The sequence below is a fragment of the Puntigrus tetrazona genome, chromosome 5 (genome assembly GCF_018831695.1).
Source record: "Puntigrus tetrazona isolate hp1 chromosome 5, ASM1883169v1, whole genome shotgun sequence".
Lineage (NCBI taxonomy): Eukaryota > Metazoa > Chordata > Actinopteri > Cypriniformes > Cyprinidae > Puntigrus > Puntigrus tetrazona.
The window spans coordinates 17892458-17905563 of record NC_056703.1 but is presented as its reverse complement, the minus strand read 5'-3'; the positions used below and the strand labels follow the sequence as shown (position 1 = coordinate 17905563).

General features: G+C 37.7%; 3 protein-coding genes across 3 annotated transcripts; 2 read left to right on the top strand and 1 right to left on the bottom strand.

Annotated features, from left to right (window-relative positions):
- The first annotated feature begins 1228 nt into the window (after positions 1-1228).
- lysmd3 (LysM, putative peptidoglycan-binding, domain containing 3) lies at positions 1229-5800 on the top strand. Its single transcript, XM_043240157.1, has 3 exons — positions 1229-1386; positions 2172-2441; positions 4531-5800. Exons 2-3 carry the CDS (start codon positions 2178-2180, stop codon positions 5170-5172), a joined length of 906 nt encoding a protein of 301 aa, XP_043096092.1. The 5' UTR covers positions 1229-1386; positions 2172-2177; the 3' UTR covers positions 5173-5800.
- A 141-nt stretch (positions 5801-5941) lies between these two features.
- On the bottom strand, positions 5942-9490 carry polr3g (polymerase (RNA) III (DNA directed) polypeptide G). The gene is made up of 8 exons (XM_043240159.1): positions 9454-9490; positions 8888-9042; positions 8601-8730; positions 8185-8253; positions 8050-8109; positions 7907-7968; positions 7680-7805; positions 5942-6131 (listed from the first exon to the last, which is right to left on the bottom strand). Exons 2-8 carry the CDS (start codon positions 8996-8998, stop codon positions 6045-6047), a joined length of 645 nt encoding a protein of 214 aa, XP_043096094.1. The 5' UTR covers positions 8999-9042; positions 9454-9490; the 3' UTR covers positions 5942-6044.
- Positions 9491-9630: 140 nt separating this feature from the next.
- mblac2 (metallo-beta-lactamase domain containing 2) lies at positions 9631-12056 on the top strand. The gene is made up of 2 exons (XM_043240158.1): positions 9631-10190; positions 11348-12056. Exons 1-2 carry the CDS (start codon positions 9749-9751, stop codon positions 11731-11733), a joined length of 828 nt encoding a protein of 275 aa, XP_043096093.1. The 5' UTR covers positions 9631-9748; the 3' UTR covers positions 11734-12056.
- Positions 12057-13106: the final 1050 nt, after the last annotated feature.

Sequence of the window (13106 nt, the reverse complement as noted above, 5' to 3'; positions counted from 1 at the left end):
CATATTTGTATGCCCACACACACACACACACACACACACACACACACAAAGATATACATAACAAATGAGATATCCTAGTCTCAACCCATTCATAAGAAGCCTACCAGTACTTACATAACAGCAGAGAAAGAAAAGACAATTTTAAAGAAAAACATCAGATGTACTTAGAGGCTTTTGCATCTGGACTATATATATATATATATATCATATATATATACCCTATATATATATATATATATATATATATATATATATATAATGTTTACCTGAGTAGATAACTTGTTACAGTGAAGCCTTGATTACTGCTAAAGCGCATCTGTGGGATACACTAAACTTTCCTGCTTTGGTGGAGACTGGAGCATCCTGAGGGACGTGTGCTCATCACTGAGAGCTTCTCTACAACCGGTAGAAAACGCTTCACTCCTCAGGTTCATCTGGACATCCGAAAAGAGCCTCTTCCAAAGGACCCTTAAAGAACAGCTCAAATACTACAGGCATTATAGTGAGACCTACAGTTCGTATGTAAATACTGTAAACGGTTACGGCGTTTAAGCTTGTAAAGTATGTTTTAGCACATTACGTGGTTGTTTGGATTTTGTTGTGGACTATCCGTGCATTGATTGCAGATGTTTTTAGCACATTGCAACATAGTTGTTGAAATATTTTTGGTGGTTTCTTGGAAAACGTTTGCAGAGGTTTCTGATCAAATGTTATTATGCTGCTCTTCTGTTTTTAGTGCATTGCTACACTGATGTTAGGTTGTTTCGCGTGGTTGGCTCAGGTTGCTTTTTCAAATGTAAACCACTGCTTAACCCTTGACATAGGCGTGGCTTATGATCAGTAATGTTGAGACATACAATCATGCTAAGACCCAAATCTCAGCTGAGAATAAAACAATTGATTCTGATATAACAATCGCAGGTGAAAACTCAGCAAGCTATCATTAACTGACCAGAGCTGCTCATTTGTTGAATCTATTTTTCAATTTTGCTTTTTGGTTGTTGTTGTTGTTGTTTTTCAATGAAACCACTGCTAAACATAGGCGTGTTGACATAAGTGACATAAAATGATCAGTGAAATAATTTCGATATAACAACCAGTAATCTCAATATCATTAACCCGTGCTCATTTGTGAATCAGATAACAATACTACTACTACTACTACTACTAATAATAATAAATAGTTGCATAGATGCAATCGGTTGATGACGTAAGGGAAACGCGGAGCGCTGTGTATGATGTCAGCGCGTGCTCACGCTGTCTGTGTTGTTGACGTGGCTTCTGGGTCTGTCTCCAGTAATCCAGCAGCTGAAGTAATGAGGCTCATAGCGGAAACTGGAGAATGCCATAATCACTAAAGTCAAGGGGACCACGTTCGTTTCTCAGGTAAACCGCGCCTTAATGACAAACAGAAGATTACTGAGCGCTAGCTTATTACCTGAAATCAACACGGAGAGCAAATCACCGTTTGTTGATAGAAAGTTTGGTTAGCATCATTAGCACGAGATCCCTGTTTGCTAAAGAGGATTTCAAAGCGTTAAGTATTGTTTAATCACAGCGTGATGTGTTTACAGGAATTGCGGTATTATTTTGTATTCTAACAGGCATGTATTTTTTTCATTCAAATGGGATATTAAAGTTGTGTTGCGTGACGCTGGCTAAAATAAAATGCTAACTTGTTAGCTGAGCCAATTAGCTTTTACTTTTGTAGACCTAAGTGACTTTATTCAATACTCAACGCCGTTTAGCGTTTATTTTGTGTGTTGTAAAGCTGCTTGGTCAGATGTATTTGTTAGTTTATTGAATATAAAACGTGTATGTTAATCTTTTGATGTAATGTTTACGTGCTAATTCGCGTGTAGCTGCTAGTCAGTGCTACCTGAGAGTGCCAGGCCACGTAAGAAATCCAGTTCATGTGAAAAACTAGTTAATATTTTTGCTGTTTCAACAAATTAGATAGTGAAAACTCTGAAAATAGCTCCCGTCAGCCTCGGCCAAGGTTGAATTTGGTCTTATCAGCAGTGTTAGCTGTTATACAGTGCAGAGTAACTTAAGCCTACAGTAGTGCACTAAGATACACATTCGTAACTAGTTTTTCTTAACCTCAGCTATTTCCAAATAACCTCGCATGTCCAGCAACTTCATTCATCTGTCTTTTGTTCTTTTTACAGTGAAAAATGACTGGAAGGAACCAGCACAATGGTTTTCAGTTTGCAACCACAGTGCAACCACCCACAGGAGGTTACATATCTGCTTTTGGAAATAACTCAGAGACTGACTACTCAGAGGAGGATGGAGAGACCTTTGAGCTGCGTTCCAGAGGCAGGGAAAGGCATCGCAGAAGCACATCTACAGATCGCAAGGACGATATTGTCTACTTGATACGGGACATAAAAGAGGGAGATACGCTGATCAGTATTTCTCTGCAATATTTCTGTACTGTAAGTCAGAGTTCCCTTGTTGTTTTTCTGTTTCAGTATGTTTATAGAAGTGCAACAAGCATGACCGTAAAATCTTATGTGAATGTAATACTTTTACTAATATAATCTAAAATGTAAGTTTCAAAGGTATACTTTTAGTCCAAAAATGAAAAATTGTGTCATTAATTACTCATTTTGTTCCCAACCTGCAAGAACTTTGTTCATCTTCACAACACAAATGAAGATATTTTTGATGAGGACTGAGAGCTTTCTGACTCTTCATAGATAGCAAGGGTTCTACCGGTGTCATAACACAGAATCGTAGCAAAGACACTGAAACCTCAGCATTAGGAGATCATAATGCTGTAAGGTCCTAAAACAAACTATTGATATGATATAGCACTTTATTGTCAGGCAGGTCTGAAATTTTTCTTGCTTAATAATATTCATGTTTATAAACAATCAACATCCTTTAAACAACAACATAGATTCATCCACACCAGAACAAGACACCTTCACTTAAACACTACATTGTACCTACTACAATTACACCATATATATAATTCACTCACAATACTTTTTTTAAAAACTGGTTTTATGGTAATAATTGAAACACATTATGCAGGATGTGATTAGGATCAGAAACTATTATTAGCCAGTCTTAACAAATTACCACAAGCTGAATCATATAGCCTCTCAAGGGCTGACCTACAATCTTTGAGCAAATTTTTAAGTGATTGAACAACTTTGCTTTTAGCAACCCAGTAAAACTCCTGTGCCAAATGGAATTGCATTATTGCAGTACACTCATTATCATTCATAAAGAACAACAGAAGAATCTGCTTTCTTACTCCAAGTGACTTTAGACAGCGAAGATAATAGATTCTTTGTCCTTTTACAGAGAGCATCAATATGATCTTTCCATGCTAACATAATTTCAATCATTACTCCTGAATGCAGTTTGAATAGAAAGTTCTATTCTGAATAAAAACAGGCATAATAATCGGATGTAGACCCAAATGTAATTCGGTTAAATTTGTATTAACGGCAATATTATTGTTCTCATACTGTTCCACCTATATAAAAGTTATGACTTGTCCACACCTCCTAAAACGACACCACCCAAATGTTTCTGCAAAGAAAGAAGGCAGAACTGTTCTTCTCACCATAGTGTTGCTGTGGATGGCATGTTCAGGAGATTGTGTTTCATTGTGAAAGTGAAACTACTTTGTGCTTCCAAACAATAACATAACTACAATTAGTGGCCAAGTTGTATTAACAACACTGTTCCCGAAAAACTCAACCCAGATATTAGAGTGTATTCAGTGCATTTGCAGAGAACTGATTCCTAAAATCTACAGAGTAACTTATGGTAGCTGGCTATGCAGTCTATAAAGTAGGGCAATTCCAATTCTGTGAAGACAGTCTGATTTACAACCTTTTAAGTTATGTTTTCTTATTAAACGAGCCTGCTACTTACTATTCAAATGCGTGTTTTGAGCAGTGAAGGGTAATGTTAGTGTTGATGTTTGCTGTTTCATCGATCATGAATGCAGACATAGTGTTTAAAAGGCGCAATGCAACACGTAACAGAACAGTACCAAGTCATGATAATCAGTAACTATGTCCCCACTGGATTCAGCAAATGCTTATTTTTTGGACAAATCGAACCGTTTTAGAAGGCAAGGCTTAGAGGAGAAACGATAATGTACAGTATGTGGAAAATCCTTTTAATAATTTTTAGTTTCAGCAAAGTTGTTCTTTTCATTTAATTCTTAACTCTTAAATTCTGATTGAACAAGCTACATTAAAAGCTGATGTAAGGTGTTATAGACACACCTGTGACAGCCCACAAACTGAATTCACAAGTCATGTTGCCTTGTTGATGTAAACAGATCTATGCTTCATATTACACCTTATAAAAACAGGTTCTTCCTGATCTTGTTTAGGACACAACTAGCTCTGTATTTTCCCCATTACCAGTTTCTTAGCAGGACTACTTTGTTTTTACATGTCAGAAATGCTATCAAAATATATATAACGTAAGTAAGGTTGTTGTCATCAGGGCTGGAACTGCTTGTACTGATTGTCATTCTTGTCTCAACCTCAGGTTGCAGACATAAAGCGAGCCAACAATCTACTAACTGAGCAGGACTTCTTTGCGCTGCGTTCCATAAGAATCCCTGTGAGAAAGTTCAGCTCATTCACAGAAACTCACAACACCGCTCCCCACAAAAGCAGCTCACCCGGCGACACGCGTAGAATCTCAGAGATCCCAATTTCCGGACCTTCTTTAGATTCCTCGTCCTCTTCTTCGTCTGTGGACAGCGTGGAGTGCTTCCTGCAGGAGAAGGACAAAGACATTCAGCTTCTTGTCAAATCATCTGCTCCTTCCAGGAGCAGTCTGAGCGAGGTTGTGTCCTCGCTGGAGCAACCGCTTTTGGGAGACCCCGAGCGTAGACCAGCCCAAAAGAAAGACCCATACTACGGTGCTGACTGGGGAATGAGATGGTGGACCGCAGTTGCTATCATGTTGGTGGTGGGCATAGTTACACCTGTTTTTTACTTGTTGTACTATGAAGTTTTAATGAAAGCGGATGTTAGCCACCATACTACCATTGACTCCATTAGGCCTGGACCAACACAGGCAGCTGCTGCTGAGCCTCATGGGTTACTACGGACCAGTGCTGCCTCTCATCTACATCCTGCTCCTAAACAACAACATTTTGTGACGCATGAAGAGGAGACATAAAGGGGCACTTAAATCACCAGGGAATTGATTTGGAGGCATTAATGAAAGGTATAAATGGAACCACATTTTAAAAATGAAATGAACTAAAACACGTGAGAGGATCGAGTAATCACGAAATGATTCTAGTCCTGTCAGCATTTTTCTTTGATGCATTTTGCACAGTTGATTGCTGGTTATGTTGTGTGTGTGTGTCACTCATGAGCCAGTGTATATCTCTGTACCTCTATTAAGCTCATAGTTTGCATCAATGGCAAACAGCTGATATATTGTTTAAGATATTTGCTGCCACTGTCTGGTTGTCAGGGAAATAAACATGGTAATTTATTTTAGAAAATGTAGAATCCAGATTCAGTATTGCAAGTGATGGTTACAAAGAGTTTCTGGTTTTAAATTTTTAAACTTTGCTTGTAAAAAAGAAAAACAAAACTTAATGGAACCGTAATGGATTCCTGTTTTTCTTCTAGCAAGAGCACAGGAGGACAATTTGTAAAATACTCGTATGTTTGATTCCATTGAAGTAGCAGAGATGTAAAAATTTCTATGAAACATGGAGTACACTGATTGACATTTGAACAGTATGTGCCTTCATCCTGTAGATGCAGGTTGAAAATAAAGGAATTCTATTTTAGTATCTGAATTTCCTAATTATTTTTAAGCATTTAAATAGTATAATCATTTAGCTTATGTGATACCAGTTTAGACAATTATCTATATAATTGAGTTTTATTTATATAACGATCAAACGCCGCTCTTTGTAGACATGAAGTGTATCAAACTAAATCAAGTGCTTTTTATAGTGCATTGATGCATTACTTCTTGTGCATGATTTATCATGGTTTTTCTTTTTAATTAAGTACTTTTCTTTGTTTTTGCTAATAAGTGGCTTCATCCATGTTCTCATCACTTCCTCCCCCGTAATCATCACCGTCTTCAAAGTAGTTTGCTATATAGTCATTTTCCTGTGGGGAGAAAGAAAAAAAGTTTGGTCATGTGCTTTTAGTGCTCCGGAATTGTAAGTACATTTGTTATTGATTGTTCAAACATGATTGTGATGTGGTAAAATATTGTACTGTCAAAACAGTTGCACTGAAAGTTTTCAGGAGTAACTGAACCATGTTAGATACACAGGTACTTGGGTGCGCACTTGACTGATTATGTGACAAAGAATGCCATAAAAAGGTATGTGAATAAATACCACAGGAAGATAAATAAAATGCCACACACACCTGAACGGCAGGTGCATTAGATAAAAGACATTAGCAAGTAAGAAAACTGTATCATGTTTTACAAGCTAAAGGACAAGTGAAAAGAGGGGGGTGTTCTAAATGCTTGCATTAGTAAAATTCCTACCCCATTTCAGAAGTAATTAGCTTTGCAGACACATTTAGTGGTTTTAAAATCACAAGACTGGTGTGATCATAAAAAGTCAGTTAACCATCAGTGCGGTTTATAACGAGGTCTAGAACCAATAGTAAACCTCTGATTAGTTAAATGTACGATACTTGCATTGCCTCGTACGTGAAGGTTTCGGGTGAAAATCTGGATGGTTTCTACAGTTTTTGGACTTGCAAATCACGTTCTTCTGGGTTTCAGTGAGTTCCAAAGATATCCTGACTCTGATAATTGGGGAGTTTCTTTCCAGGTAGAAGGAGAAAAGAGCTAAAAGATGTTGCAGAGGTGCTCAAATTTTCATCTTCCCAGTGTCTAACAGAACAGCAGCTGGAGCTGTCCGGCCCGCAAGGGGCAGGGGCACCACTTTAAGAAGAGGAGAAGTAATGAGACGTGGAAGACACCAGAAAAATGGAAGACTGAGGCGGGTCACAGAAGTGAGGCCTTTTAAAGCCTGCAGAGATTACACCTCTTAGGTCCTGAAGAGCCAATGGTTTCTCGAAGGAAAGTACAGGGAGGGGCCATTCGTCGGAGGGACAGAAAGTAATTTGCAAATGCACTGGATTGGAGGTTGATATAGAAATTAGTAAAGATTCTTTGAACACCTAGTAGCATAGGTATCAACATGTGCTCTTAATTAGATAACATGAATACAAGTTATAGAGAGCAAACATGGCTAAGGTTATGTGGTATTAACTAGTGATCTATTATAGACAAGCATAAAACGGTATACAATACCAAGAGACAATATACACAATAACCTGAATGATCCTCATTCAAAAGAAAGGTTTTCCTGTGATTAAAGTAAAAAAAAAAATAAAACATTGTTGAGGACATTAGGTGTTTTTCCAGTTAGAGTTGCTTTGTCCACATTCTTTTAAAGCAATAAACCAGTGTTATCAGTTGATTGCCTGGGAACCAAAGGCCTGTTCTGGCTTCTGAGATGCATTTCAGGAGAAGGGTCCCCAGACCCTCCTAGTTGGCGCTTTTATTTTTATTTGGGTAAAGGGCTAAATATAGCAAATAGTTTGTGTCTGATTGGTTCAAATGTTACTGCTATATAACATGCTACAGATGCTGTTTCCTGAAAAAAATACTGGTATTAATAGAAGATTTACCTCTTCAAGCTCTTCATCGAATTCTCCTTCAATTTCTACTTCCTCCCCTTCCTCATCATCTTCTTTCTTCGCTCCCCCCGCTTCTTCCTCCTCATCAGATTTTGCATCTCCCTTCTTTTCTAGCTCCTGAAAAACAAGTGCAAGTCAGACAACAGCACATTCCAAACATATTTATAATCTAGTTTATTCAATAATTTAGTATGCAATGACCTATAACATGATCCTACATCAAGTTTATTCAGCACTGCCTCCTTGTCCTTACTTGAGATCTTCGACATTTTCTTAGCATCTGTAAATATTAAAATTATACGCAGGTTGTTCAAAAGTGTTCTTTGATTAAATAGTAATTGAATCGTTTAGTGAAATTTACCCCTTTTCTTCCGAACAATCTTTTTTTGTGGCTTTAGCTCCTTCGGAAGATTGTTCCAATCTACAAAGCAAGTTTATAATTTGTCTGAAATCAGCCAATTTTTAAAACGGTACTTCTAAGTGATTCCTGGGTTACCTGGTGTCCAGTTGTCATTTTCAATTCTTTTAATTTCTCTTGCGTATTTCTCCTTGTACCTCTCCACATCTGCGAATTATACTGGTGAGCAAACTAGTAAACACTTTAAACAGATAATCATGTTCTTTTAAAACTAAAATTTCTTGATGTTCAAATTGTAAGTAACATCATAAAATAAATAAATCAAATAACTATTTCCAAGGTTAAATTATCCCTTATCAGTTATAGTATTTCACTTAAACGGCATTAAATACGTTCAATGTCTTGAGGCCACTGTTAAAACACAACATTGCTCTCAGTGCTCCCACTCATAGCCATCTACTTTTACAATATGATTATCTATGAAATCCTAAGACCCCAAGTAGGAAGCAATAGGTATTATGTGTTACCAAAATTAAATAAAAGCTACTACTCACCTCCCTTTCCTGCATGGGGTTTTATGTTAAATGGGAGGTCTTTCATTCGTCCTCTCATCTCTTGTTTCAAAGCTCTCATATAGTCTTCATCCTCTCCAGCTTTTAGAGGCCCTGGTTTATATTCAATTTGCTGAAAAGGAGCGCAGAATTATACCCCAGGTGTAATGCACTTCTCTAAAACTACAAAAAGCAAAAGTCAGGGCTTTCTGGATAATGACTGTGACCTTAAGTAAGGCAGATTTTAAAGTGGCGAAAAATAGAATAAAATAAAATAAAACAAAACTCACTGGGAAGAGTGGAGATGGCCCTCTCTGAGTTTCTGGCATGGACCCTCTGGTGAGACCCAGGGACTCTATGTTGAAGGTGAATGCTGCTACTCCTCTGCCCTTTCCTGCCATTTTGGTCAGTCAAATATTCCTTAAACTTCCTGGCGATGGAAGGGCTGATAAAGTATCAATTGGCCGAAGTTATAAAAAATAGCGACGTTGTTTTTAGACATAATTACTGGCTTTGTTAACGCACTGCGCTGTGGTGTGTCACGTGATGGGCGAGCGTCAATGGTTTTTGGCTTCACTGACGTCAAATCTAACAAGCGACACTATTTAACTGAATGGTAATATTTGGGGAAGATTATCTTTGGACAAATTGCTTCAAAATCAGTCTTTGCATCACAAAAGGCTGTCACGTTGCTTCAGAACACGCACAATATTTTTAGCATGGATTATGTATATATGATTTTAAAAATGAAGATTCACGGGTGAGTAAACAATTGCAACACGCAGTGTGTCTTGGAAACTGCACCACTAAGGCAGCCGGACGCATTGCAGCAACAATAATAAGTGCAAGTGCTTACCTTGCTCTGTTACAGCTTTTGGACGAATATAAACGAGTACCTGTTTAGGCAATTAAATAGTATTTTAGAACATTCATATGTATGACTTGGGCGGTGCCTATTGCCGCTTTGACCAATAGTATTTCGACTCTCCAGTGCGTCAGGTCGTTACGCTCGATGACGTGCTGCGCTGGCGGAACAGGGTGTCAGCGTCCTTTCTGCGGCTGCAGCAGCTAGGATTTGAAACCAAAATTATAGGTTAATAGCCATACCTTTTAACATTTCATGCAATAATAACCTCTTGAATGTATTGGAGATGTCTGCGACTGACTGGTACGCGCATAAGTCGCTGGAAAACGGAGTGTTTTGGATCCAGGAGCGGTTTTATGAATCGGGGAACAGGGCGAATATCTGGCTCGTACGCGGGTCCCATCAGGACGTGGTCATAGATACCGGGCTGGGTTTACGGAGTCTGCCTGAGTACATCAGCAGTAAAGGACTGCTAGGGGAAGATTCGAAGCGCAAGAACCCGGTCTTGGCCATAGGCACGCACGTGCATTTTGATCATTCGGGTGGGCTGCATCAGTTTCAACAGGTGGGCGTGCACAAGGCAGAGGTGGATGCTCTGGCTAACGGTGACAACTTCGAGACCGTGACATGGTTATCTGACCGCGAGATCGTGGAGGATCCAGCGCCTGGATGGCGAGCAAGACAGTACAGAGTGAAGGCGGTTACGCCAACACATATATTACAAGAAGGTGGGCTGTTACACTGTTTGCACGATTATAATGTCATTATAATGCATGTAGGCCTAAAAGTGTGTGTGTAAACATACATGCATATTACACACGCACGCATATATATATATATATATATATATATATATATATATATATATATATATATATATATATATATATATATATATAGATAGATAGATAGATAGATTGTACAGTCTGGAGTAACTTATACAATAGTGTATGTATGTATATATATATATATATATATATATATATATATATATATATATATATATATATATATATATATATATATATATATATATATATATATATATATACACACACATACACATACACACACTATTGTATAAGTTACTCCAGACTGTACAATGTACTGAAGTGCATGACTTCATTCTGGGCAGCCTTGCATAATATCTTAGAAAGATCGACACAAATCGGATCATGATTGACTCACCAGAGGCATGTCAGTGGTTAGTGAAAAGCAAGCTCACTGTCTAATGTGGTTTCATAATCTCTTTGATGGTGGAAATACACCATTATAGTGGACTTTTGGCAGAAACAGAATCAGAGTAAGGCTCTGAGTAAATGACACATGACCTCCTCCCCATGATTCTCTGTGAATGGACTGTATTGCAGTAAGTTGTACTACTGCATATAAATAGATGTTCAGTCAGTGGACAAAATAGACCTGTTTTCTTCACCCCAGTGAATCTTTAAGTCTTAAGATGGCACAAAGAATGTCTGTAGTGAGTATTGTGTTGTATTACACATGTTTGATTAAGCATATATAAAGTTTAATTTAGTTATAGTTTAAAAGCAGTACACTTTGTGAATGCAGGCAAAATAAAACAATCCAGTGATTGACTGCAAATGTCGTGGAAATCTGTTGTGGAAAAGATTTGTGTACAATTTGTGAATTATTTCTATGCCCTTTAAACATCCACAACCATTTACAAGGGTTAAAGACATTAGGTAGCTGTAATCACTCTCCATTACTGATTCTAAACTAACCCTTACTTCTACATAACGTGCCTCACAAATCCTTCTGTTTCATAACTTGCGCATCAGTCGATACAGCTTCTGCTGTGTCAGTGCTGCAATGCAGTGACAATATCCAGTTCCCACATTTCCTTCCTTTCCTCCTTCTCCAGGCGACGTTATCAACCTTGGGGACAGACAGCTTAATGTTCTCCACATGCCGGGCCATTCCAGAGGCAGCATTTGTCTCCATGACAAGGAGAACAAAATGCTGTTCAGTGGAGACGTGGTCTATGATGGTTCCATGATTGATTGGCTTCCGTACAGCCGGATCAGCGACTACATTCGGAGCAGTGAAAGGCTGATTGAGATGGTCGATAAGGAGGAGATTGACCAGGTCATGCCTGGCCATTATAACACTTTTGGGAGCAAGCGTCTACACCGGTTAGCCTCCAACTACATCGCTAGTGCCGGCGCCTGCCACAGAGCCTCCACCTGCTTGGTGAAGTCCATTGCCAGCCTGGCACTTCGAGCCTCCAACTCAAGAAGTGCCTGCTAGTTGTTATAAAAAGGACTAATATGCAACAAAATGTCATTGCAGACCTCAATATATGAAAACACTGAGCAATACAGTGTGCTAATCATATACAGAATGCAGTTTGATAGTATTATTTGTGAACAAGGATCAAAATAATGAAAAATGCTGCATAATATCCACCAAAAGCATCAAGAACAATAGTAAACATTTTAAAGGTGCTGTTTGTAATTTTCAATGATAATGTGTAGAGGTGTCAAAAAAAAACTAAATTGAGAAGCCCAATATAAGATATTTGTTTTGTATTGCCCAAACCAGTTAAGTCAGCACTGCAGTCCATTTCATTGGATTGCAGACATTTATATATATATATATATATATATATATATATATATATATATATATATATATATATATATATATATATAAAAAATACTTCTAAAGAAATAACAATAATTATAACCACTCATAATGAAAACTGGTACAAAACTACGTCATATAAAACTGTATGTGTATATATATATTTTAATTTGAGGTAGTTTTGTACCTGTTTTCATTATAATTTTTTTTGTTGCTGTTATAATTATGTATGTATTTATTTATTTTTACTTTAATAACTATACGATTAACTCATTTGGGTTAAAAATTAATCATTCAAATGGTTTCGGACTCCACATTCCAGGACTAAATGTTTTGAGAAACTTATTTGGGGCACTACTGTTGTTGAAATTACACCCTGCACCTTTCATAGGGAATATGATTATATAAACAGTCGGTAACTGTAAGGTTTACACAGGTAAAGACTTGGTAAAGATCCAAAAATCCCTTGTAAGACACATTGTAGCAGACAAAATCTTCCAGTTACCTCTTAATTCATCTGAACAGATTAGTTTACGTTATCTTTGAAGGGACTGATGTGTTAGTTAAAATGGGAGACGAGATAAATTAGTAGTCAACTGTTGACTTGTTCTCCATGGCAGTATCTGCATGAGATATTGATGTAGCACAGCATGGACGCAGCGTCACTCTATTATTCAGCAGGCTCACAGTGAATTGTGTTGTTTGTGTGTGATTGTGTGTGTGTGTGTGTGTGTGTGTGTGTGTGTGTGTGTGTGTGTGTGTGATCAAAGTGCATTATCTACAAACAAAATCATGATCTTTCAGCGGCAGTCATATTAGTCAGGAAAAATGACTATCTTTGATGAAAGATGCTGAACAATGATTTTTGTTTGGTTTAGTTTCATAACACTGCCTCCATACCATACCATAGCTCTCTTTGCCGTGTGCTTATTTGCAAACTGCACAATGACTTTGATTTATTTAGTAGTTTTGATATTGAAGCACATAAGTCAACATGGGTATGATAAACGGTATGTAGTTAGTGGAAAGCCAAATGC

Bases quoted from the DNA above. Each gene is read 5' to 3' on its own strand.
- lysmd3 (XM_043240157.1), top strand. From the start codon at position 2,178: ATGACTGGAAGGAACCAGCACAATGGTTTTCAGTTTGCAACCACAGTG. The intron at 2,442-4,530 runs GTAAGTCAGAGT...TCTCAACCTCAG, and splicing joins CTCTGCAATATTTCTGTACT to GTTGCAGACATAAAGCGAGC.
- polr3g (XM_043240159.1), bottom strand. From the start codon at position 8,998: ATGGCAGGAAAGGGCAGAGGAGTAGCAGCATTCACCTTCAACATAGAG. The intron at 8,110-8,184 runs GTAACCCAGGAA...CTTGCTTTGTAG, and splicing joins AAATGACAACTGGACACCAG to ATTGGAACAATCTTCCGAAG. The intron at 7,969-8,049 runs GTAAATTTCACT...TAATATTTACAG, and splicing joins GATTGTTCGGAAGAAAAGGG to ATGCTAAGAAAATGTCGAAG.
- mblac2 (XM_043240158.1), top strand. From the start codon at position 9,749: ATGTCTGCGACTGACTGGTACGCGCATAAGTCGCTGGAAAACGGAGTG. The intron at 10,191-11,347 runs GTGGGCTGTTAC...CTCCTTCTCCAG, and splicing joins AACACATATATTACAAGAAG to GCGACGTTATCAACCTTGGG.